This window comes from Schistocerca nitens, chromosome 5 (assembly GCF_023898315.1).
Source record: "Schistocerca nitens isolate TAMUIC-IGC-003100 chromosome 5, iqSchNite1.1, whole genome shotgun sequence".
NCBI classification, from domain to species: Eukaryota; Metazoa; Arthropoda; class Insecta; order Orthoptera; family Acrididae; genus Schistocerca; species Schistocerca nitens.
Genome location: NC_064618.1, coordinates 586,579,727 through 586,607,324, shown reverse-complemented (window position 1 = coordinate 586,607,324; position 27,598 = coordinate 586,579,727). Strand labels below are relative to the sequence as shown.

Genomic DNA, 27,598 nt, shown 5'->3' with positions numbered 1-27,598 from the left:
CTTACACAAACACGGCTGAGAGAGAAGTGGACTGTGCGTACAGTATTTTGAGTCGTATTAAATTTCTTTGCGTTACATTTATGTATAGAAAATGAATACAGTGAAGATTTGCCAGGGAAACTTGGAGAAGTTACAATGAATTTCTGGTTCCTACACGCCAATTAGGGTAGGATGTACTGTACAGAGGTAAACAAGCCATAGAACACAATTAGGTAGTACTGTAATGTATACATTAACTGTGTGTAAATTTCAGTTATATGAGATAACACAAAGTAGGCAGTATGTAGTAAGGCTTTAGTTTCACTCAAAGACTTTCGTTGGTCGACTGCCTCATCCAATGCATGAGATATTTTGAAGATTATTCCGAAACATGTGAACGGGTGAGGTTCTCCTTCACTGTAGTATTTAGAGTGAGATAGCTAGGTTCAGTGCTTGATTTTTAAAAGGAGAGGTTCCGGTACTGTGACCTTCTGCGGGTGTTTTTTTTAAGAAATACACACCTTAAAACGGTATTTTAATGCTTTTTTCGTCATAGGCACCGTTGGGTAGTACCGACGCGTGCCATCACAAATCAAGCACTGGTTACGCTCATCATTGTAGAAGTGAAACGCACGGAGGAAGAGGCAGCTTTTCTTTTGTTGGTCACACAAGCATGTAGTAAAGCTGATACTGTACAGAATTCTTGTTAGTGGGACACAGTAGCTAATTTTCTTTTTGCTATTGTAATCCTGCTGTGGCTTCTTTTTTTTCCTCGATCGAAGTTTGCCGATTGCTGTGGTAGTTACCGCAAACTGTTCATTTGAGCAGCTGACCGAACCCGATTTGTCTGCTCCACGGGTCCTTTCTCGTTCGCAGTTTTTGTTACGAAGTGCTGTTGTTGGCCAGGTGGAGGGTTCTTGCCTGAGAGAGAGTGAAGAAGGTAAGAAAGACGGCGGGTGATGTGGGTCGGGGTCGGCATAGCCACATGAAATAGTGTGACAAGAGCGGAGCGAGCTGCGACTCGGGGGAAGCCCTGGGTTCTGCCGCGCCAGACGCTAGGGAGAGGTGGAGACGGGGCAGGAGGGAGGGGTTTTAATGTGCGCTCAGCCTTCTCGGCACGTGCCGGCCCACAGGCAACGGAAAATTCGCCCTTGTGCCCGTCGTACAAGAAGTCTGATTTCGCCCCAACAGCGACGCATCTCTCCGCTGCGCAGGCAGCCACAATGGTGAGCGAGTGTAGGCCTGGGGGTGCGAGGGGCACAGTGCAGAGCTCTTTGTTCGTAACAAGTGATATCCCCCTCTCCTTCCCCATTTCCTTCATACTCCTCCGTCCTTTCCTAGCAACACCCGTACACCGAAGAACGCCACCGACGGCTCCGAGACGGCGAGCTGCCCGGCCAGAAAGGCAGCTGCTCGGTTTCTCTGTTCTTTCGTTCCCTACTCGGCAGGAACACATGGCTGAGGGTCGTTCCCCCAGCTTCCTTATGTACTGATTCAGAGTATCGGCTGCAGGATCGATCCAGAGTATCGCCATCGGTTAGAGGCTATCAGCTTTGCATCACTGAAAGTTGTGTGCTAGAACTGATAGTCCAGGTTGCACTGTGCACAGTACGCTTCACTGTAGTGAACGGAACAGTTTAATAGTCACTCATGTGGAAGAATCGCGCGAACAGTTTCTAAAAACAACAGTAGACGGTGTGTCGAATGGCAGATAAGTAACGGAACTCGCTCACCGAAGACTACCGTTATTACACCATTCAAGTGATAGCTGAGGATAAGCGGTGTATGAAAGAGAGGCATATTTTCCTTTCTTAAGCATACGCAAGTAATGCAGCCACTTTGTTTAAACTTTGATCTGTCGTTAAAAGGGATAAGTTGTTGAACACTAGCCTTGCAGCGTTTATTGGAACATGGTAATACTTTCCATAAGTTCACTATATATTCTGCAAGAACCAATTTTTATATACAGGGTGATCAAAAAGTCAGTATAAATTTTAAAACTTCATAAACCACGGAATAATGTAGATAGAGAGGTAAAAATTGACACACATGCTTGGAATTACATGGGGTTTTATTAGAATAAAAATATCACAAAATGTCCGACAGATGGCGCTGGATAGAAAAACTGCTCCGTGACGGGTGAGAGAGACGCCGATGTTACAGAATCGCATACTCCCCAGCCTGGCTGATAAACACCTGCTGGAACGTACGATGTTTATGCAGGATGGCGCTCCACCCCATATTGCTAGACGCGTGAAAGATCTCTTGCGCGCGTCGTTTGGTGATGATCGTGTGCTCAGCCGCCACTTTCGTTAGGCTTGGCCTCCCATGTCCCCAGACCTCAGTCCGTGCGATTATTAGCTTTGGGGTTACGTGAAGTCGCAAGTATATCGTGATCGACCGACATCTGTAGGGATGCTGAAAGACAACATCCGACGCCGATGCCTCACAATAACTCAGGACATGCTTTATAGTGCTGTTCACAACGTTATTCCTCGACTACAGCTATTGTTGAGGAATGATGGTGGACATATCGAGCGGTTCCTGTAAAGAACATCATCTTTCCTTTGTCTTACTTTGTTATGCTAATTATTGCTATTCTGATCAGATGAAGCGCCATCTGTCGGACATTTTTTAACGTTTGTATTTTTTTGTTCTAATGAAACCCCATGTCATTCCAAGCATGTGTGTCAATTTGTACCTCTCTATCTACATTACTCCGTGATTTATTCAGTTTTCAAATTTATACTGACTTTTTGATCACCTGGTATTGTTTATAGTACCTTACTTGCTGTCCAGTTGTTCATATTTATAAAGCCCAAATTCTTGTTTAAGATAATCTTTTACAAAAAACTGCGACTTACTATTAAACATAAATAACGGACTGAAGCACCGAGGACTGCGTGTAGTGTTCCAAACATGCTAACAACATGGCATCAATTTGTACATGTATGCATAAAACTTCGGAACCGGATAACAGCAGTTCTTCTTTGAGCTGTGAGAAGGAAGAGTGTTCAACTGATTTCCAAAAAATGAACACTCTGCTTTTATTTTTACTTTACCTCGCCACGACAACTCTAGCTGCGACTACACTTTTCAGCGTCAGTTGAAGACGCGATACTTCCGGCAGAAATACTTTGAACTTAGTTTTTATCCTGCTGCTGTTCCCTGCTCTTGAGAATTGCTCTAAATGGAACCTGATAAACTTAAAAATTTTGTGCTGAAACTGGCCGTGGCGGCCACTTTTCAAGTTGTGATTTCAACTGCCTATTGTCAGCCGCTAGCGCTGACATAGGCCAGTCATCCATTCAGTGATATGGCAGTTGAATGCTAGCAACATTGTCTGGCTCGGTGGAACATTTGAAGACAGAATTCAGCATTTCGACTTCGATCTTAAAAATACCTATTTACGTTTTCGTCATCAGTAGGTCCATGGACGCTAATTTTCGGCCACTGACAGCCTTAATACGCAACAAATTTTAATTCCATATACGGAGACACACTGCGAAAGAATTATGATACGATAGACATAGCGCGTTGGAAATTTTCTAGTCACGAGCACTTCGTCTTAAGATCTTCTATGTACAATTTTGGAAGTCGATAATGGTGGCGACTGAGACGCTGTTGAACACTTAAGAGTGTTTCGTAATTTTGGTCTCATGATGATGTGAAAAGCTAAAGCTTAATTCTTATTCGCCATCCTACTAGTACGCTGATTTAAAGGCAATTTTTTAAATCATCAGGCAATCATTCTTTCGCCGGTTTTCAGTACCGTGCTCGAGTGAAGGGCACGGTTGTTCAAACACTAGACTCAAACGTGAGGAGCGGGCTCACGTCACCAGAGGACCAGTGTGTGTGTGTCACCTCTCCTAACCAGAGGTGGCAAATGGAAGAACGTTTTCTCTAAATAATGCCACGCCCGACTACTATCCTCTCGGTCTAATCCAATCGCATGCTCATTCAGTAGTGACAAAAACTCACTCACGGATAAGAAATTACCCTTGTAGCACACCGGAAAATAGTTTCAAATTCCGATACTTCACCTGCATTGTGCTATAAAGAATAAAGGAAGCGTTATTTGAATAACATCTTAGGTCCATTCATTCTTTTTAGCATTGCGAACGAGTGGAACGCATTCTATCTCTGACAAATATATTTTCAATTTTCGGGTGTCCAGCCAAGCTGGCAGTTTCATTCCTACACACAGTATTTCCTCTTCAGATGACACGATCTTAAAGACTCCAGACACTGAGCACTCATTGTTCGCAAGAAAACATGAATAGTTATCACACTACCGTGCCTAGAATGGAAACAGCGCAGCTAGAGATTAGAGAAGAAGTCACGTACTCTGTCGCCACCTGAATAATGTTCGTGGTACACAGTTAATTTGGTTTCGATATTATCCATATATTGGCTGAAAACGAAATAGATTTTAATGTTTATGGTGTGATATTAAATGCACGTGCCATTCAGAATTAGATTCTTTATAGCGGCATCTTCCATCTCCCGTTGGTTAATGTGCCCTTTTTTTGATATTTCTGAAAGACGACGTAAGCGAAGAAGAAAGGTAACTAATTGCAGAGGCCACATAGTAAAGTAATAGTTTCGCCGAGAGACTTGCAGAAATAGTTACTTGCTTACAGCCCACGTGGGGGGAAGCTACACAAATTTCTAATCTGTGTGGTGAGAGCCGGAGGAAGCTAGCGGTTTGTTCGCCGCTTGCGCTATCGTCTTGCGGACCTGCCTTCCTCCTCGGCGTGCCAACGCAGAACGGCGCTTACGTACGCATTCTTTCGTTACGTGCAGGGTGTAGGCCACACTGCTTTCTCCAGTTTGGAGGTTTGCCTGCAGAGATCATGGGGCTTCGGGCAGGTACCGCAAGCAAGGTAGTGAAAATGCTGTGTTCCCATGAAGGGAAAATAATTTTATTCTTTTAGCATGCCTAGTCGTAATAATTGTTGATATACTGCGAATTAGTTTAGTCACAATGTTTACATTATACGCAGGTCCTGCTGCGTTGTTAGATTTGTCAATATCTAGTACATTATGTTGTGCAATATAAAATAATTAATTTTTTGCGTTCATGATACATCGTGTAGTTAATCATTCTAAAAAAAGTTTCTACTTATTGTTGAACAAACGCTAAGACTGAAAATACTGCAGTCGTGAAATAGATGTACACACGTTGCTTAACTTTAATTAGATAGGCATCACGTTCTGATACATAGAATGATGTTTCTATTATACTCTCAATGCTGCGTCAGTCACTGTTCCAGCGTGCCGTGTTATCTGAGACTTCATTTTAACTCATCTCAGAGCGTTGGATAGAGACTCTAGGATGATGATTTTGTCCGTGTTATTGCCACAATTCCGTTTAACTGTATTTTCCAACCAGTCGGAATTACACTACAATCGTATCTCTAGCGTAGCGCTCACCAAACTGTGCTCCGCGGGGAGTAAGTACTTTGCGGAAGACTATTAACGACATGGTGGGTTTTTCGGCATGTTGACGATACTAATTACTTTAAAAATTTACTCCTGTATTATTAGTTATGATTTAAAACTGAAGTAATCACTGAATAAAACAAGTTCTTCTCATTTTTAAAGCTTTCTTAACCTTACAAATAAAAAAGGTGTTCCATCAAAGTTCCAGGATTCTCAAAAGTGTTCCGTCAGAGGAAATGTCTTAGAATCCCTTCTCTACTACAATAACAGAACTGTTGACCGAGAACTATTTTGCGGATGGACATCCTTCACTAAATGAAAGGTTAATAGTACGTCAGAACGCTCATTACATCGTCCTAAGGCTACTGTGTAGAAGATCGTGAAAGGGATAACTGGAAATCCAGCAGAGTAAAGGTTTAACTGGTGGAAATACATTCTGACGAGGAAAAGTGTGGGCGCTTAGTTTCTGATACATTGATTCGGGGAAACGTAATTTCAAGGCCCTCGGAAGATAGACTGTGAAAAAGAATATGAGCTGTTTTTGTGATTATTCTTAAATGCCTACATCTAAGCCTACTTGCCGAGACTCTAAATTTAGTCATTGCTCAATTTTTTTCCTCTCTTGGCGGAATGTTGTGCTGTCGTGCATCTGAATACATGGAAATGCTATTTCTTTAATACAGTGGTCGTCAAACTTGCGGAATCAAATATTCATGCGGCCGTGTTTTACAATAATATGCATCTAGCCCTTACTAGAGTCAGTCTTCGTTGGCTCATAACATTTTAAGTAGGTTACCAATTAATGATAAGATGGGAACATGAGAGACTCGAGGTGCCGCCCCCACAATGTCTGTATTGGCTCTCGAGCAGAAAAGTATGACGAACACTGCTTTAAGAAGTCACTTCACTTGTTCAATCCATTTCAGACCGTCAGTCCGATACAAAGTTAAAGCTTTATCTTGAAACAGCTTTCTGTCGACGATATTGGCCATGGTGACTCGGAGTGTGCTGGAGTAAGAATCCTTCAAGAGAGACACATTATTGGGTACTTTCAAAATAAATGGTAGTGTAACATTATGGTAGTAGCTGGAATAAAAGGGAAGAAAAGAGGATAATAGGCTGCTGATTCTAAACGTGATCACTTCGCATTTTAAAATACCCCGATCATATGTTGGGTTAGCTGTTCGATATGGGCAGCAGAGAATGACATTATTTCAGTCCTTACTAAAGAACTATTGCAACGTGATCTCCCTGGATGTAGCTCGTATTTCTGGACGCAGGCATTGCGAACGTCATGCCAGACAGAGGTTTCTCGTTGTTTTCGTTCCGCCGTCGTCCACGAAACGCGTGTCGTAACGCACATTTTGGCAGCAACTCAACTTTCAATATACAGAAACACACAGAGAGACAAGGACGCACAGTGAGGAGTTGCTCCTCTGGCCAAAGAGACGTGCTGACTGAACGGGCGGCGCTGGCGGCGGAGTGCGGCGGTAGCCCGCGGCGCGGCGCGCCGCCTTGTCGCGTGCCGAACAGCTGTTGGCCTCCCACGCGGGCCGCAGCACGTGACACGCGCTATTTTGAGCGCGGCGCACTCCCCCGCGGTACTGGAGGCCAGAGAGCTCGCACCCGGCACGCGACCGTCTGCCGCCCTGGAGGCGATCGCGAGGCGACTTGAAAAGAAACACGCCGGACGACTGGAGTACTTTGCACCAGTTCCAAGTGGCAAGTAGCTCGAGGACAACCTGTAAGCAGGGGGGCAACAGTCGTTTCGTCACGAGGAATTGCCGTTGTATTGAGAAACGTAATTCAACTTGAAGCGCTTTATGACTCGCATGTCCGAAACGGGTGCACGAATGGGTTTCGATTACATGTAACGTGCCAGCCGGCCGCGATGGCCGAGCGGTTCTAGGCGCTTCAGTCCGGAACCGCGCGACTGCTACGTCGCAGGTTCGAATCCTGCCTAGGGGACTGATGACCTCAGATGTTAAGTCCCATAATGCTCAGACCCATTTGAACCATCTAACGCACCTGTAGCACGCACTCGAGCGATACTAACCTAATCATTCTCCTTTTGGAAGCAAAAATAAGCGATTGTGGCCGAAGTTGAGAGAATATGAAAAGCAGACTGGCACTAGCAATAACATGATTTCTGATCGAGGGAAATCAGTTACTACTCGTTTTCCCACCTGGTACTGATGGTATATACCATCAGTTCCTTTAACATGCTGGTCAAGGGGCAGTGCAGTGGCTAGCTGCACTGTTCAACCATATCCCCGTAATCTTTTGAAGAGAAAGAAGATAATTGCCAACCTGAAGCTGTCAAAATATGGTAACGGTCCTGAAGAATTAAAGACCAATTGCACTTCTGTCTGCTATAAGCTGTTGGAGAGAGCACAATAGGATAGCACCAACTATCTTAAAAAACATTACTTTAGTACAGGCTGGTTTTAGACCAGACCGCAGCTGCAGCGATCAAACGCTAGCATGGTCAACTTCATAGAGAAGGGCTTCGAAGATTAGAAGAAATCAGTGGCCAAATTTATTGACTTATCATCAGCATAAGATACAGTATGGCGGAAAGGCCTGCTTCTAAAGTTCTTAAGAATAATTTCACGTAAAAGAATCGCGCCACTACTCAGTAACAAGCTGGAAATTCTAAGTTCAGCTTTATGGTCAAGAAAGCAGGGTGACAAGACGTAAAATTTAAATGACGAACAACCACAAGATCTGCATCGGCGCCACTATTCTTCAGTTTATTTGTTGTCGACTTACCAGTAACGAAAGCAAGAACATTTTTGCTGACATAGCCGTGGTGGCGCAATCTAATGATTTTCAACCTCAGAAATGACTCTCACGCAGGATTTGCCAACGCTAGATGAGTTCTTTTAATATATGGCGACCCAAAGTAAATGAAAAAAAAGCTGAATCTTGCAATTTTCATCCGAGTAACAGTCATGCCGACTGTAAACCGCAAACTGCATGTAGAAATCAGCTGCTGTCATATAACGCATACCGAAAATGTCTTGGCGCGACCCTGAAACGCTCACTAACGTATAGAAAAAAATAGCCTCTAGAATGAGAACAAGAAACAACACACTCTGTGGAACAGTTGGGGAGCTAAGGCTTTCGTTCTGAAAACTGCCTTCTCACTCGTTTATTCTGTTGGTGAATATTGCTGCCCAGTATGTTTGAATGGTGTTCATATAGATATGGTTGATACACTGCTGAATGTGGTCATAGAACTGTATCTGCCACAATAAAATCTACTCTCACAGAACGGCGACCTACTCTGTCTAATATCTAACCTTCGAAGATACGTCAAGCTGCGTTGAAAAGGGAATGATAGAAGAAATGTTCCCCAAATCCCAGGCTACTAAATCATCAGGACCGTGATGTCATTCAAAGGCAACGGCTTAAGTCAAGGAAACCCTCCTGGAAACATGGCAGAAGGTTCACTTCTGAAGGATTACAGCCAAACAGCATGGGGAGATGAGTGGTTCGCAGCCAGTCCTCACTCCGAAGGTCTCGTAGTGGATCCTACGCGAACACCTCCTGGATTCCATGTACCTAGGAAGTCGTCGATCACCCTAAATCGCTTACGCACCAAACACGGGAGATGCCATGATTTAAAGCGAACTTGCTCAAGTAAAGATACGTGGTGAATAATGTCCCACGTTTTAAAGCTCTCACTAGCGATGTTACATCATTGACGTCAAAGTCGGCTGCCCCTTGGTGCAGTTATATGCACTGTTGCATTCAGTGTGACGGCGCCGAATTGTATACTATTCGTTTTCTCTTCACAATTTACCCAAAACAAGACACTACACTACACTACACTACACTCTCACCTCATCGCGGTCGGTTACACGAAATGGTAATAGTTAACACACCTGACACGCAGCTGCTGAAGTGGTGACAACTAGAATGCCTTGCACCAAGCCTTCAACCACACGAGTGAAGAGGAAGACAATAAATTGGCAACCGCCGTGTCTTCATACAGAAAGAAGTCATCTCAACATAAGACAGATGAACGTGAAGGACAAGATATCGGTCCACATTCGTCCATCCACTGACCCGGATATTTTGCGTGTAAGTGCGTTTCGTCACATACATTAAATGTGCAAGAGCACAGTCTTTCGCAAGATGCATCCTATGTACTTCGTGTACGTCTCACAACTGGGATCTATGTTGATATAAATGTCTTACTTTTGCTCGAGAAATGCTTAAGTATCAAGCATTCTGTCGATGCAGCCAGTATGTAAATAATTTAACAGATACTGGCGGCAGCTTTCTAATACAGTTCGCGAATGACGCTGCTGCTGGAGAGAGAGCAGGATTTCACAACAAAAAATTCAGGAAATTGTGGAAAAGAGATAAACATCTGATGGAAAGACATGCAGCTGACTTGCAATATGCGCAGCTACATTTTCATGCAAGTAGATGGAAATTCGGATTCCGTGGTAAATTCGTATTAAATCACAGTAGTAATATATCTGGCCTGACGAAACCATTCAGGGAACGTCAGAATTTTCACAAGATTGATATAGCGGAAAACCGTATAACAGATAAGATTTATACGTAAATTCTGAGTGTCATGTAGGATCTCGTAGCTTCTGATGCGACCTATTACAAAACACCGAATTTTTAAAAGTTTTGTCGCATGTTTTTTCAACACAAAGTTTACTAGAATCAAATTGCAGTGCTGATTCTGGCAATTTCTTCCACTTAGTTCTATAACATCTACATGTTTCACAAAATACAAAATTATCGCCATTTCGTATTTTTTGTGACCCTTCCAAGGCATTTGACTGTGTGGATCATGTCACACTCTTCCAAAAACTCATGTTTTATGGAATTCAAGGCTATACATACAGCTGGTTTGAATCCTACTTAATGAACAGAAAGCAAAAAAATTATGCTGAATAGCACAAATAATGTTGGGAGGGTGGTAAATTCTAGTGAATGGGGAGTTATCACAAAGGGAGTCCTACAGGGTTCAATTTTAGGTCCTCTGCTGTTCCTTATTCATAAGAATGACCTCTCACTTAACGTTCAGTAAGCGGAACTAGCACTTTTTGCAGATGATACAAGTGTAATAATAAATCCCATTCCAGAAAAAGCAACTGAAGATGCTGTTAAGGATGTCTTTCAAAGAATTATTAAGTGGTTTTCAGAAAATGGACTCCCCATAATTTTGAAAAAAACCCACTATATCCAGTTGTGCACACCGAATAGTGTCATACCGACAATTGATGTAGCACATGAACAGGGCTCAGTTAAGAGGGCAGATTTCTTCAAATTTTTGGATGTTCACATTGATAACTTGAACTAGAAGAAGCGTATTACTGAGCTTCTCAAACAGTTAAGTTCAGCTTCTTTCGCTCTTATAATCACTAGTCTTGGTAATAAACAGATCAGCCTCCTAACGTACTTTGCATATTTTCACTCAATAAACTCTTATGGAATAGTTTTCCGGGGTAACTCACCACTTAGACATAAAGTATTGATTGCACAAAAGAGAGCAGTGAGAATAATTTGTGATGTTCACCCAAGGACGTCATGTAGGCACCTTTTCATTGTGTTCGGTATTTTAACTGCACCATCAGAGTACATACATTCGCTAATGAAATTCGTTACAAATAACCCATCTCAAAAAACGTAATATTAATGTTAGCACTATTCATGTGTGTATAGATATCTTGTAATCTGACTTGTTCCTCATCATATCGATAAAATAGTCGGGAAAATGATCTACGGAACATAACTAAACTAAACAATAACTCGCTCAAAAAATTCAAGCAATTGAAGCACAATTACTAAACTAAATAAAATAATAAGTGTCTGTATTTTTATAATTTTTGTTTTATTTTTGTAGGTATATACTTAAATTACTAGAAGTTAGGCCGGCCGCGGTGGTCTCGCGGTTCTAGGCGCGCAGTCCGGAACCGTGCGACTGCTACGGTCGCAGGTTCGAATCCTGCCTCGGGCATGGATGTGTGTGATGTCCTTAGGTTAGTTAGGTTTAAGTAGTTCTAAGTTCTAGGGGACTGATGACCACAGCAGTTGAGTCCCATAGTGCTCAGAGCCATTTGAACTAGAAGTTACTAGAAACAGTTATCTTAGCAACATTACGAGTATCTTGCTACATTAAATTTCAAACTTTCTATTCCTTGGTTTCCTTAACCCTTCGGTGGGCGCGCCTGCGGCAGATAGCCGCAAGATTTAGTTTTCTGTTAGTATCACAGATAGCGTTACAGTTACGTCCACGTCCAGATACATATTTGTTGTTTTCAACGGATTTCACCATCTTCTACATTTGCGCTATTCATGCTTTCAGCAGTTCGGTCGCCGGCCGAAGTGGCCGTGCGGTTAAAGGCGCTGCAGTCTGGAACCGCAAGACCGCTACGGTCGCAGGTTCGAATCCTGCCTCGGGCATGGATATTTGTGATGTCCTTAGGTTAGTTAGGTTTAACTAGTTCTAAGTTCTAGGGGACTAATGACCTCAGCAGTTGAGTCCCATAGTGCTCAGAGCCATTTTTAGCAGTTCGGTCGCTATTGTTGTTTGAAACGTGAGTGTTGTGTTTGCGGTGTGTTTGCCGCTACGCGCCTTGTGATGAATTTTCTATACTCGCCTCAAGGCAATCTTTCTTTTATATTAGTATATAATGATTATTCGAATCTAATCGTCCTGAAGACCATGAGAAAGTACTGCGAGAATTGTCAGAAGAAGAATTACAAGAATTGTCAGTTTCAAGAAGAAAACCACAGCAGTGACTCCGAACAGTCAACAGAGGAAACAGATGACCACCTGGTTGAAGAGGGGAGACAACAAACGGAGGATTACTGATTTTACGTAGGAAAAGATAAACTATTTGGATAAGTGAATCGCTTCCTCCTCCTCCTCCTCCTCCTCCTCCTCCTAAAACCAAGGCCAAGAACATCCTAAAAGTTTTGCCAGGTCCAAAAGCAAGTGCTGTAATTACGGAAAAAGAAATCGATGCATTTTACGTATTTATTACTGATGGGATGATTATTTTTCTGTAGGTTAAAAATGTAAAACTAATTGCGGTGCAAAAGCCGCAATGCGTCCACTTATGTAAGTATGAAAGCCGCGCCCACCGAAGGGTTAAGATAGCTTTATCTTTGCTGTTCTTCAACGCTGACCAATAGCTGGCAATCACATTTTCATTCCATCATCACTAGTACTACTTCACCACCTCCTTAATGTGTTGCTGTAAGCGTCCTGCTTGGACTACGCTGCAGTGTCCCAGTTTTTAAGTAAAATAGAACGTGAGTGTAGTTACAGCTCAAGTTCTTCAAATTTGCTAACACAAATGTTTTGTGATTTTGCTGTTTCTTATCCTCTAGAAAGTTTTCCGTAACCGCCATGAAGGCAGGTGGATCTTTTTCTCTAACATTCATTATATATTGAAATTTGTGATCGTTCTGCAGTTCATGAATTTCAGGTCCCAAAAAATTGCAGCTTTCAATTTTCTTGACTGAAGAAGGGAACTTCCAGAGAAGGGTACTTCAATCAGGATTCATCTTATGGAAGATATCAGGCTCAAAATATATCCGATTTGGCCAAAACTTTACGGTGCAGTAATTGTCCTTGGCTTTTATTACTCATTCATTTAAAAACAGGACTTCTCATGTTTTCAACTTAATGCCCTCATAATATCTCTATAATTAAAAATAAATTAAACATTACTTCAGTGTGTAAAAACACGCGATAGAAGAAAACTAAGTACAATTTCGAAAATAGCATTAAAAAGTTATTTAAGTTCACATATTCACATACACTCACCAGATATCATAATAAAGTTACATTAAGTCATTTATCTGTCTGGTTATTTCCGAACGGATCTCAGCAGGAGGAGGGGGTAGCAGAGAGAGAGAGAGAGAGAGCGAGAGCGAGAGCGAGAGAGAGAGAGAGAGAGAGAGAGAGAGAGAGAGAGAGATTCGAATAATCACGACATAAACGTTTCATTATTTACGACGATCACTATTCTAATACTTCGTCCTCAAGTCATTGCTTTCATGATCACTTTCCTCCTTGAACTTACATGCTAGAAAAACTAGGTAAAAGAATTAGGTGTGCAGCCTATATATGTCTGCAATCTTAACAAGCAGTCCTCGTCTGAATATTCGTCTTCCAAGAGACCACTGCTTGTGTATTCCTTGTGAAGCCTCTCATTGTGGGCCAATGTGGTAAACATCCGCATCCCCTACTTTTCTTGTTATTCCAAAGTGGCTGGAACCAGGTCTGTGCTAATGACGTTAAGAGATAAGAGCCCCTCGGATGCCATTTGCCTTGTACCTGGGCCCTAAGCACTATTGTGTTTGAACAAGCACAGACCCTTGGCCGGATGAGTCAGTTTTACCGTACAGATCACGTGGACAGCGGCCGGGATTTCTCCCACTCGCGAACGGAGAAGCCGTTCCGCTCTGAGAATATTCACGGACATTTTGTGTTAGGAACAAATTTAACTTTAACGGTTTCAAATCTGGACCTTTTAACTACAAACAGATCAGGCAGTTATCAAGCGGTAGAGGTGCCGTAATAGAGCCGAAATATCGGACACTGAAAGTACTTCGATACTTCGCTCAAATTTCACTTCTTTGCGTCTGTTCCAAATGCGGTGGTTTGACGATATGTTTACCCGTTTCAATATAAATTTCTGAGAGGTATGAAGAAGGCACGAGCAATATGTATCGTTCTGTTACGTGTATAAATGGTCGTTACTACTGAAAAAAGCGTTTAAGCGTCATTAAACTTATAAATATGAAGATTTTGCCATCGTAAACGGTATCAGAGTGTATTAGATCACACCTTTTGCGAATTTACTACGATGCAATAAAAGACAAGTAATGTAAAACGTATGATAAAGCGATAGAAGTTTGTACAATGTCGAGTTCGGAAGATTCGTGATGTAGAATTTCCCCAAAATGCAGTTCACTGCAGATTATAAGAATCATTCTGTGCCAACTGTAGTTTGGTTTATGAAGAGACAGTGAGCCGATAATTACCCACTATTAACGACCAGTAACAGAGCCATTTGTTGTCAGTTGAGTTCGTGTACATACTTTCCTTGCAAAATTGCCCATATGGCACACAAGATTGAAGACACTGCCTGGAGCAAGACACATGCCCGAATCCTTGTCTCTTGCGGACTTCTCTAGAGTACTTCCTGGCACGTGAGATTAACCTGATAGGTTGTAAATCGTTAACGAAGTGTTCGCCAGTGAGTTAATATTTCAGTTCGCATAATCAGTGTGTGCACCATTTAAAAGGATAAAAGTTATCTTTTCAGAAGAAGACCTGCTATCAAATGATAATGATTCCTTCAATATTTGTATTTAATGCTCGGTTTCTACTTGAGGAGGACTGCGTATGTGTTTAGATATGCCAGCTCCTTTAAAATTAATTATGTATTGTGGCGAGTATGACATACTTCGAAAAACAACACACATTTCCAATTTCAAGAGCTCGAGGTTCTACACTTTTGCCGTAGAACACTGATGCGTTGTTTTTCACGAGCAAAGTTCAGCATTTTATACTTCGTCTTTACTCCAGTGTAGCCTGCAGCGAAAAACCTACTTTGAAATCGAAATAATTTTCGAAGCATGTGGTGCTTATCATAGAAAATAATTACTTATATCGTAACTGGCTACGAAAGTATTCATTGTCGGTGAGGGTAACATTGCAAATCCTTACTCATCCGGCGTTACCATCGTAAATCGTTCACTTCTGTCCCCTTCTTGGAAATATTCCCGGATGGATACATCGATGAATTCTAAGTTTCCTGATTTGCAGCGGAGTTGTCGATTCCAGTTTCGCTTTATTTTTGTCGTTCGACAGTCGTCTGCGCGTACTCTGAACTGTGGTCGTCTGTGTGCTTGCTGTCTGGACTCTATCCAGACAATGATCACCGCTGTGGCGACTGCCGAGTGGTAGGAAGTGGAATCGTCAACTCAGGTGGAAAGTTGAAAACATGGTCAACCAAGGACCTAGAGACAACCGCAGGCCTTTTTGAGGCCTCGTTGTCAAGTACTAATAAATACGTACACGTCGCTGAACATCCTTACGTACACGTCGCTAAACGTTCTTTCACTTCTAGACTGGTATATTATTTTAAAGAAAATTGGTAAGTTGTTTCATTGCCTGGCTTGTACCTTACTACTAAAAAATGTTTTTATGGGAGCTTTGTAGGTATGTATACGCAGGAAGAGAGGTGTAGGCCACCCGCGGATGAATTAACTTAGAGAACAAATGAACGACCGATGCTTGTGTATTTCTCATTATTCTGGGACCCACACCAGAAAAGACTTACAGAAAAACTAGAATAGATTAAAAGAAAAGCAGCGTGTTTCGTCACACGTCCGCTTAGCAAGAGTGAAAGCGATAAAAGAGAGGCGCTTTGCATAACTATGTGGTTTATTGTTAAAATTTCGTGGACGTGCTTTCTTAGAAGGGTCAACCAGTATAATCCGTGCTCTTATCTATATCTCGCGAAAAGACCATGAATGGGAAAGGAGAAAGATTAGCACTCTTTCTTCCCGCGTGCCATTTGCGACTGGAGTAGGAAACGAAGGAAATGACGGTGGAACTCGAAGTAACTTCACACACCGTGAGGAGGCTTAGGAAATGTGGATGTAGAAGTAAAATATGGCCTCAGCAATGCAAGTGTTGCGAGTAATGTCGGAGGTCAGCACTTAACAATACTTGCTTTAGTTACAGAATGTACGTATAGCCACAATCTGTAATTAACGCACGGTTGCTGGACTTCAGCCTATAATGTTAAAAATTTCGGTGTTTGCCCTAATTGCACATTGTTACAGTTGTCGTCCTCGGATGCTTCCGCAGAAGCGTCACAGCGAGACCCGAGCAGCGCAAAGCTCCGCCCGATAGGAAGTGTTCGTCCTAGTTTCCCTATTGTGTGGCGCCGTAGTGGGGCGGCGCGCCTTTTGTGCGGAGCCCGTCGCGTCGCGCCAAAAAGTTTTGCGCCTGCCGCCGGCGGGCAGTTCACACGGGGCGGCCGCATCCCCCTGATTCCCAGGCCGTGGCTTACAGGTGACAACCCCGCAGCTGCTGGCTGCCACACACTGGGGCACCTCACCTCCTCTGCCAGACTAGCCCTGCTACTTGCAGTCGGCGGCGCTGCCAGCTGCTTGAGAGACAAGGCGCGATAACAGCCCACGTCTACATGTGTACTTCGCAAGCTGCGGTATAGTGCTTGACAGCGGGTACATCAGCTTATTTTCCACTAACCGAAATTCAAGTGTAGCTTTTGTCACACCATGTGGAAATTTTGTCCAAATCTTCCTGCAATTCCTTTGTGATCGTCCAACGACGTTACTTTTCCAGTGCACAACAGCATCGTCAGCGAACAATGTTACAGTACTGTTAATCCTGCCGATAAATCGTTCGTGTATGTTTGAAACGGTAGAGTCCTATTACACTTCCTTGGGGGAACACCAACTAGATGTTCCTTTCTGTGGACCATTCGCCGCCTAGTCCAACGTACTGATATCTGTTCGACAAACGTTTCTCCAGACAACCAGAAATTTGCGAAGATACCAGAAATTTGCGAAGATACATCCTTTTACACAGCCCCAATTCAAGTTTAGGCCAAATCCTTTTTAAATGTATTACAAGCTTTAGGACATCTTACACAGCTGGGCTAGCTTTGCTTCATTTACTTACTGCCACCAACACAACAGTACCATTTTGTTGCAAGACACGTGTACCTAACTGGCTCTCGGACCAATGCTAGCTGTTTATCATCCATTAAACCATATTCTTTGCGACTTGGCCCGATAGCTAATTAGGCACACGGGTCATAATGATTGCTTTCTCCAGTACAACATAGGTTTCAAGAAAGTGTTGCGAGATAAAACTTACGTAGTTCCACTTGGGTCTAAGGGGGGACCGACAAAATTATCTAACGAGGACAGTCCTGGAGGCTTCTCGACCCCTCTCACTAAATGTAATTCCGCTAAAATTAACTGTGATCATGTGTTGCTATTCGTGTAAGACACTCATCAGTTCTTCTATACAAATGGTATCGCTTGGTCAAGTGTGTCACTTATCTGCTTGATAGTACGTTAAACATAACATTACTTCATTCAGGGCGGTGATTTTCTACTCCAGTTTCTGAGGAACGTGAAATTATCTCGCGTCATCAGCACCATAATCTAAACCGCATATGTATGAATCTGCAGTTGAGAAAGTTCTGTGAGCAGTGTAGTGCGGGTAAGTTCAACACCAGCTGCTTAGCAAGCAAAATCTTGTGATGGTGGTGCAATCAAACGTTACGTTCGGTCTAAAGTTGGACCCGATTCAGTATAATATTTCATATTATATGATTTTACGTGGGGAGAGAAGCAATAATGTTGTGTTAAGTACAAGCACTGGACCAAAAATAACAAAATTGAGTGTGGACTTAACGATAATCAGACGAAAAGTATATTCGTTCTTTTACTGGTCGAATTACTACTCCTACGAGGAACGGGAGATACCATTGTGATACAGTTTGCTGCTGTGACGGCTAGCCTTTTTTGACTGAAGATAGCATGAACGCTCTCTTCATACAATGAAATGGTTATTCAGTAATCCATATTGTTGGTGTGTAAAGTTAAGCTATAACAACACAAAAATGAAACAGCGCATTTTTGGTTGAGTTTCACATTAAAATTACACCCCTCTGAATTATTACGTTTGTTTATAAATTGAAGCTTATCTATTTGGAACGCATAGGCTTTCAGGGATGTATTGTTTCGGGATGGTTGGGGTTAGGTTTTACAGTCTAATTTCTATGCCAGATCTGGTTCATGGCTTCCAGTGTCATCTTTTCGTGAGTGATATTTTGCCTGAAACACTACGCATGTTCTGACATGTCTGCAAATGACTTTTGCTGTTGTAAACATGCTATCAACGTTAACATTGGTATCGGCTCCGTCGGCGAAAATAAGTGCTACATATTATTGAAGACAGAGAGCGATGAAACAAATTTAAAACCAAATGTAACCTACGCATGGATATCATGCAATGCAAATGAATAACGTTTCATAAAATGAAACTAAAGAAATCGATATTTCATTTTGGTGCTGGAAATCTTGGAGAGCGTAGTTGGAGCAATATATGTTGTGTGCAACAGAGAACGCTCTTGAAGTTTAACAGTAAATCACTTTGGATGATACCAACGAATCATTTCGGAAACGGAAATAGTCGAGGATATGCCATATTCTTAGTGCAATGGACTTTATGCGAAAAAAGATAATCACCGCTTTGTCAGTGAAAAGAATGGCGAGGAATATACGTACGGCTATAGCGGAAAGTAATGTGAATCGTATTGTGATCAAATTCTGTACACCCTGTTTCGTGGCAAAACAAAACACGCGCTAGTGTGTTTACAGGATCCAGCCTTGGACTCCGTCGGTTCGTAAACCTTGCGCGGCATACTGAGCGGGTGGGAACATTGCCCCGTCGTACAGGTCGAAGACTTCTCAATTATGTACACTCAGTTCTTCCGTAACTGAGATACGATGTATCTCATCGGGTTTAACGTTTTCCAGAGATGTGTTCAGCTACTGCTTAGACATAAACGTAGTTACTGACAACATGGTGCAGACATCTGTATGTAGCTTCTTAGTGCATGTTGGAGATACTGACTACTGCTTTGCAAGTTGTTCTGTGCAGTTCACATGATAGGAGAGGGTGTCTCCATTCTTGGCGGGCATGGCGTAGCTCGCTGCCTCCTGATTGGCCACTGCTGCGTCACGCTCCCCACCACGCGTAACCCCCACCACAAGGCATCTCTCGCCGTGTTTTGGCGGCTCTGTTCTGACAGAACACCGTCAGCGCCGACGGCGGAAGGAGCTGACGTTCTCAATAACTACTGCAAGATGATGAGGGAATCTTCACCGGAATGCTGCGAGATCGGCGATTGTTGCAGGTCAGATATCTCCCACGTTAGGACGTCGCTAAAGATTCAACAACATTCAAATCATAAAGAGCATTCATTGTTTACCTTTTTTCACCAACGAATTCTGATGAATTCATAGTGTCCCTTGGGAAGCTACTCACCGAGTCAACAATGTACACCTCGCATCTGTTATGTTTAAAAGTGTGTGATCTCCGAATAGTTAGTTTAAGTGATGAATGTCTTCAACGTCGGCTGTCACATCATAGAACACATTGAAGTTGTGATGGCCAAATTGTTTTAGTTTTCTTCGCTCAGGAACCGAAGAATAAATTTTTGAGTGTTTGTGAAACTTGCAGTTTTCCACATAGAACGTGTTCCAAAAGTGTTGTTTGCAAGACGATTAGAAATAATGCCCGGCAAGGGGATTGTGGTATGTGTAAACTCGTTTCATGTTGTGTCGTTGAACAAAACGTTTGATGCACACTGAACCAAAATCGCACCAGGTGTATCAAACCGTAGGAAAAACAGAAATAACATGGAACGCAAGTAACTCTTCCCGTGTGCTGTTTCAAGAATCCAACTGATGGTGCTCTTCTTTCCACAGGTTAATGAAAAACGTGATGAAACTACCAGACGCAGCGTTCGGCAATTACTCGACCGGCAATCTTCCTGTGTACAACAGCAAATCGCGCGGGTTATGCCGCAGGATAAGTCTTCAGCCTTTATCCCTTAACCCCGATGACAGAAACAAGCCTTCTGGCGCAGGAAACAAGGAAAACGGGTCACCAAATAAAGATCGCACGAGTCAACATTCGCAGCTTTCGTTTGGAAGCCCGTCGAAGCCATCAGTCAGCCCGTCAAAGGTATGTATACCCATGGGTCTTCCCAGAAACATGGTTTTCACACAATTGAGGCGGCCCCCGTTTTATTCCTCTCTCGCTCCGTTACTGAAATCGTCTTTTATTATCCAGTTGTCTATGGTAACTTACCATTTCCACCACCTTAACGTGTAGAAACAGTGTAAGCTTAATAATAAGGCTATTAAAAGAAGCAATTTCATCCAAATAGCAAATATAGATATACCTGGTCGTCCAGAAGCAGTCACACAATGAACAAATGGTCAGATACAACAGAAATGTGGAGTACAGTGCCTGTATTTTTGGCATGGTGTATTTATAGCAATGTTACCTAAATTGTAGTTTGTAATAACATTTTCTTTTGACAGTTTGCAGTGGTTAGACAGGCTAGCAGTGGTAGTCTGAGACCCCGCCAGCCACTAGAAGACTATGATGCAAATTCTCAGGATAGTGGATGCTGTACAGCACCTGTTGAAAAGGATGTTGCTGAAGCCTTCAGGTAGGATTTTACGCTTATCTGTTAATTTAATATTATTTTTGGAAAAATAGTTTGAATACAGTTAAGACCTTACAAACTCTTTGAGAAGAGTAATTGGCAATGGCTGGGCTTTTCCAGATTCACTGAACCACTTGGAACTGCTCCTCGCCGTTTGCTTGTGGAACAGTCACCGCGGAAAGATTTATTCATTTCTCCAATGAAATCTGCAAGAGGTGCTCTTTTCCATAGTTTCTCATCTAGTTCTGGAAGTGAATCAATTGATGATGGTTTTATGGAGCTCCTTGAATGTGAAAAGCTGGTATGAATTGTGTTTTCTTCTCAGTATTTTCCTTTTTTTTTAACCAAGTGACCCTGAAGTTTGTCATGGTGTGTATTGTGTTCATTACTTTGCAGGATGAAGATGCTCAGCTTCCTTCAGGAATGAACACACTACTTTCGGGAGCACTGAAGGAAGTTAACAGAAGAAGTCCATTAAAGGAGAAAGGGAACAGTCCACAAACTTCACCATTCAAAATCACATTGAGGCCACCAGAGCAAAAATACTTTGGCAGAAGCTTGTCTTACTGTGGTCAGCAAAAGGTACTACAATTGACTTACAAAGCATGGATTTTAGAATGTTTTTCTGGCAGTGAACTTGGCTTGGGTGTTTGATGTTCTGTAATAAAATTGTTACATTAAAATACATCTTTTTGAACAGGTGAATGATGATGATGTAGTTGGTGGTGTGTCCTGTGTTATTAGTGTCTTTGAGACTACAAATTTTCTCCATAATTTTTTTATAGTGACATCTTATTTAAGCTGTTTAGAGTTTGACAAATTATTAATAATTATTGATTCTAAAGCAGCAGATATTTTTCAGCTGTCCTGTTCCCCACTCTTCCTCCCTAAGAGAAACAATAATGAAATACCTAAGCATGTTACCCATGAATAATTACTGCCCACTGTTATGTATTTTGGAGAACTCCATTGTTTGTCAGTCCTTTCTTACCTATTTGTTTTGTGGAGTTGTAAATTTTAAACTTGAATATTCAGAATTTTTTAACATGTAACTATTTTCTTCACAGGTCCGTAATTCCTTATTTTCATCACCGGGAAGTAACTCCTCAAGTCCTTGTGTCTCTCCAACTGTTGAAGCTATTAGAGCATTTAAACGACCTGAGCCCCCTTGTGGAATTATTAGTCCACTTGAAATAAAAAGACACAAGTCAAACACATGCGTGTCTATTGCAGAGAATGAGGCTGTTACACATACAGCAGTGAAAGGCACACTTTTTAGTTATGGATTTGAGAGACACTCAGTCAAAATACAGCGGAGTTTTTCAGAAACTGAAGCTACTATAAAGCGTGCCTTACAGAAAGGTTAGTAAATATTAAAGCTATGAATTATTTGTATTTAACTTCAGCGGAATGTTTGTAATCGAGATTTATTTATTGCAGCATCGCAGGAGCCTGATCTCATTGGTGACTTCACAAAGCCATTCATATTACCATTAATGGATGGCCGCCATCAGGATTTGAAGTCAATTTCACCAGAAACATTAGCTTCACTTATCAGGGGGCAATACAAAGATTCTGTAGCATCGTACACAATTGTGGATTGTCGGTAAGTTTTATGTCTGCAGGTACATGAGTGCAAAATTATCTTTATTTTATTTATGTGACCTTTTTTTGTTTTGAAGTGTTAGTTACTGGTTTGTCATCTGAATTTAAGAACATGGCCCTTCCCCCTCCTCCCAGTTAGATATAATTCACTATAGTGAGGAGCAGCAGAGTTTTTCACAAAGTTGCAGCTTGGTTGTGTTCAGTAATTCCTTAACCATTAGATTTTTTGTGTGTGGCATAGCTTACGTGCAGGTATCAAAATGCAAGTAACGAAGAGATTGATATAAAAATCATAATTTATATGAGAGACAAAAGTTGATGTTGTAAACAGTAATTGTCAGATTATTTTTGTTGCCAGCATGTTGCTTATAGGTAAATGTTAATTTTTCAAACATACATTTTCCAGGTATCCATATGAGTATGATGGAGGACACATACAGGGTGCTAGAAACTTGTATACGAAAGACCAGATATGGAAGGAATTTGTTGACATTCAAAGACCTTCCACCCGCAGCTCCAATGGAGACGATCAAAATGTATCTTCCGATGAAAAACGAAATATACTGATATTCCACTGTGAATTTTCATCAGAAAGGGGACCTAATATGTAAGTATCTCATTCTGCAGTTTAGTAAATACTAAGATATTTTTTTCAGTAAAAATGATATGAAGCATATACCTCAATTACACTATTGTTGAATTGGCATAAAAAGATCCCCAGCAGTTCGCTGCTGTCAATAGAGCCATGTCAACACCTCAGCGTTGCAGTAGAGATGTTTACAAAACCACGTTTTGTGATTGATTGAGTAGGTGCATGAATCAGCTATGCCCAGCCGTCTGCGACTGTTGAGGATATTCGTCAAATATATATATATATATATATATATATATATATATATATATATATATATATATATATATATATATATATATATATTTTTTTTGTGTATATTTGTGTTTTTTTGTGTGTCTATCGACCTGCCAGCGCTTTTGTTTGGTAAGTCTCATCATTATATATATATATATATATATATATATATATATATATATATATATATATATATATATATATATATATATATAACAGAGGGAAACATTCCACGTGGAAAAAATATATCTAAAAAGAAAGATGATGAGACTTACCAAACAAAAGCGCTGGCAGGTCGATAGACACACAAACAAACACAAATATACACACAAAATTCAAGCTTTCGCAACAAACTATTGCCTCATCAGGAAAGAGGGAAGGAGAGGGAAAGACGAAAGGATGTGGGTTTTAAGGGAGAGGGTAAGGAGTCATTCCAATCCCAGGAGCGGAAAGACTTACCTTAGGGGGAAAAAAGGACAGGTATACACTCGCACACACACACATATCCATCCACACATACAGACACAAGCAGACATATATGTCTGCTTGTGTCTGTATGTGTGGATGGATATGTGTGTGTGTGCGCGAGTGTATACCTGTCCTTTTTTCCCCCTAAGGTAAGTCTTTCCGCTCCTGGGATTGGAATGACTCCTTACCCTCTCCCTTAAAACCCACATCCTTTCGTCTTTCCCTCTCCTTCCCTCTTTCCTGATGAGGCAACAGTTTGTTGCGAAAGCTTGAATTTTGTGTGTATATTTGTGTTTGTTTGTGTGTCTATCGACCTGCCAGCGCTTTTGTAAAGATAAATCCTTGCAGTCGCACTATCCTCTGTGTCCTCGGTGGCTCAGATGGATAGAGGGTCTGCCATGTAAGCAGGAGATCCCGGGTTCGAGTCCTCCTCGGGGCACACATTTTCATCTGTCCCCGTTGACGTATGTCAACACCTGTAAGCAGCTAAGGGTGTTCATTTCATTGTAGTTAACTTTAGGTATTGTGTACTGTAGTTTCCATAATTTGTGTGCCTTTTTGAAGAGGAAAATAAAAGTTTTAAATGTTACCAATAATAACTTGATCAATATGAATTGTTTCTAAGAAAGGCATTTGAAGGTCAGTGCAGGGTAGAGTTGGAGCAAATATTCCCGAGTAATCATTGTTACTGTTTGCTTGTGGCAAATAGATGGAAATGGGAATGAACCATGCAAATAATGATAGAGTATCAACTCTTTAACTTTCCGCAAGTTGTATAGGTGGGCAGCAGCAAGATGTTTCAAATTGCCAAACACAGGTCTGAAATTAGAATTCAGAAGTATCTCACTGATTTATACCCGCTAAATAGCAGTAAAGTTTACTATATAAATTTTCATGGTTGCTCTGTTACTTTTCAACAACAGTACATTAAGTAACAAAGCATGTACGCACAGGTAAAGAATGGAATTCTGTCTACCAAAGACATACATCGTCATCAGCTCATGTGATTTGGCATTTATAATTGAGTGAGTGTAAGTGGGTCTGCGTGGTACCCAGTTCAACTGGAAGTACTATCTTTCTGTGTACTGTCTTAGTAGAAGCATGACAATTTCCACCTGATGCTGAAAAACATACTAATTACGCAGTCACTTGCTGATAGCTCTGTTGAAGTGCTGTATGAACGATAGCCAATTTTGCATTTAAGGGCAAGTTCTGTATGCACACTTTTGAAGTACTTGCATCTGTGCTTGAGCTGTATTTTTGTTAACCAGATGCAAATTTTATCTTAGCTTTGACTTCACTCATATGTGATGACTTCATTGTACCACCATCTCTCTGTATACCACTCAAATTCAATTTGTATAGTTTGTTTGCTACCATTCGTGTATTCTGGAGATGCATGCTCTAGATACATATGGAGTCAGCCATATGTAAGTTTTCGTGGTATAGAACCCTGGAAAAGTAATAGTATTACGGCTTCCTCCTCCGTTTCTCTACCATCTTCACATAATGAGGCTGTTATTGTGTGAGGAGGTGCCTTCAGTACTGATCCCTCCCCCCTTCCCAGTTAAGATGCTTCCTCCAGTTCTCTTCTTCACACTGGTATCACATTTAATCTTTGTTTCTCCATGTTTTGGCTCTGCTACTGTAAACAAAAATCCTGAAACATAGATATCACTGGCAATTTCGCCCCCCCCTCCCCCCCTCTCTCTCTTCTGACTTATTCCCTTAAAGTTTTAGTCCTCGTTTATCTTTTATTTGAACACCAGAGCTAATTCTGCTAAATATAAAATTTTGACCTATTTGTGTTGTATTGTTCTTATAGTTGAATCATTATTTTAATCTCACTATTTTTTTCCCCCCACAGGACAAGATTTCTGCGCAACTGTGATAGAACAAGGAATAAAGACATTTATCCAGCACTGAATTATCCGGAGATCTATTTGCTGGATGGTGGTTATAAAAACTTCTTTGAAAACCATAGTGACTTATGTGAACCTCGTGCTTATCAACCAATGCGTGATCCAAAATTTGAGTCTGATTTAAGATTATTCCGGTCCAAATCAAAATCTTGGAGTGGTGACAACAAGAATCGGCAAACACTTCGTAGCAATTTAAAAAGGCTTGGTCTATGAGAAACCTTGTTGATTAGGATTTAAAATGCAACAAAGTGTGGTGATGCAAAATGCATTAACTTCATGGCTTAACGTGTTTATTGGCGGAGTGATAAGTGTATCTTCGAAACTTTCATGAGAGTGGTCATACGTTTTTTATTTGACCAGTGATAGACAAATAATGGATTGTGAACATTGGCAGAGCACAGTGTGAGGTGTAACATTTGTGCAAACCTTTATGGTTTTCTTATTCCTTTTTTTAGCTGATAAGTGATTTATTGAATAAAAAATGAGGAACTCCATTTTTTAACACAAAGATGAAAAATTTTGAAATTGATATTGGACGATGACCACTCATTTACCACTGCCAAGACTTCAAATTGTTTAAATTAGTTGATACTTGAACGGTACAGATTACTGCCATGTTTTCCAATTTTTTGTTGTTTTATTAACTTTTGTGAAGTACAAAATTATGTTAACAGTAAGTCACGTGGCACATTCAAATGAAAATTGTCATGGTTAACGATTCGCAGTGACAAATACAGAAATGGGTGCCAGTAGCTTAGTGCATGAATACCTGCAATGTGTTCAAATATTAGTATGTTATAGAGCATGTGTATTCTATGTCACAGAGAGCTGTAAAGAATTCTTTCAGTGACATTTTAAGTGCAATTTTTTTCTCCAATATGGCTGAGAGAAATCGGGCAAAATTTCTGGATGTGGCATTATTAAAGCATCTTTCAAAAACGTTAAAATTTTAAATCTTGCAATACTGTAATTAGTGTACTTTCTGGCATGTTGGTTGCAGATTTGAGATACAGTCTTTATATTTCGGTTTCTTATTTAACTAGACAAAATCAATTTTGGACATGAGGTCTACATTCTCATGTACCTCTCCATGTTTAGTGTTTCATCATAAAAAATAAATTGTATGTGGTGTCAGTTCTTTGAGTAATCATATTAAAGTTCAGGAGGTGATAGCTCTGCAGGATTATAAACAGCCATATTTTTTACTTCTATTCCTATGAATACACACAGTTCAAATTTTAAATGTTATGAAACGCTTAATTTTTTATTGTTGTTACTTTTATAAGATATGGTTTTATTTTTTATTTGTATGGGTATAAATATATGGATACAATGTAAAGAACCTATGGAAATTACAATAAAAATTAGTATATATATTATATAAATATATATATGTGCAAATATATAAATAATTCTGTGCAATTCTTTGCTGTTTTTTATTTAAATATCAATTTATTCAAAACTGCTCATATAATTAAACTGTAAAACATTTGAAAACTCAAGCTGCAAAATTTTAATAATGAAAATTGGATTGAGACAATTTTACAGAATAAATTGTATTTGTGAAATGCAACTTGCACAGAATAATCAGCTTATTTCAACCTTGATTGTTGAAGGGGCATGTAAACATTTGAAACCTAATTAAATTTTTCTTTTTTTATGTTTGTAATTTTGTATTTTCACATTTCCTACTACAAATTAATATTTTCATTACATTATAATTTCTGCACCTTGACTTGATAGGTGTTCCTTTATTGGTGTGCATCTTTTTCTGTCCTGTCCTGTGCTGTAAACCCTATATCATGTTTTGCATCAGTGAGGCAATTACTATAAATGCCACGCTGCTATACTGTCTAGACCAGGCTGTTCCAGCTCGTCGGCTCCGTTGTGAGCCGTGGAGCACTCCCTGCTCCAGGGAGCCGTGTCGCTCGCTGTGACCATTCAAAGTGGGCCGGCACGCTTGCACGTGGCACGGCTGGCTGAGGCAGGCGGCAAGGCGAGCGTTTTGATGTGACAGCTACGTCTTACAA

At 41.0% G+C, this 27,598-nt stretch overlaps 1 protein-coding gene across 3 annotated transcripts in view; it reads left to right on the top strand.

Moving 5' to 3' along the window:
• The window catches only part of LOC126259878 (M-phase inducer phosphatase-like), a 402,459-nt gene extending 375,387 nt beyond the window's left edge, over positions 1-27,072 (top strand). For 2 of the 3 annotated variants that reach the window (XM_049956940.1, XM_049956942.1), the window contains 8 exons: positions 19,957-20,215; positions 20,578-20,708; positions 20,826-21,006; positions 21,102-21,287; positions 21,773-22,067; positions 22,146-22,311; positions 22,717-22,917; positions 25,514-27,072. In XM_049956940.1, the coding sequence (XP_049812897.1) occupies positions 19,957-20,215; positions 20,578-20,708; positions 20,826-21,006; positions 21,102-21,287; positions 21,773-22,067; positions 22,146-22,311; positions 22,717-22,917; positions 25,514-25,781 (1,687 nt within the window). In that variant the 3' untranslated portion in view covers positions 25,782-27,072. Of the gene's footprint in view, positions 1-19,271; positions 19,383-19,956; positions 20,216-20,577; positions 20,709-20,825; positions 21,007-21,101; positions 21,288-21,772; positions 22,068-22,145; positions 22,312-22,716; positions 22,918-25,513 lie in introns of those variants that run through there. The other variant, XM_049956941.1, reaches the window with a different exon arrangement.
• Positions 27,073-27,598: the final 526 nt, after the last annotated feature.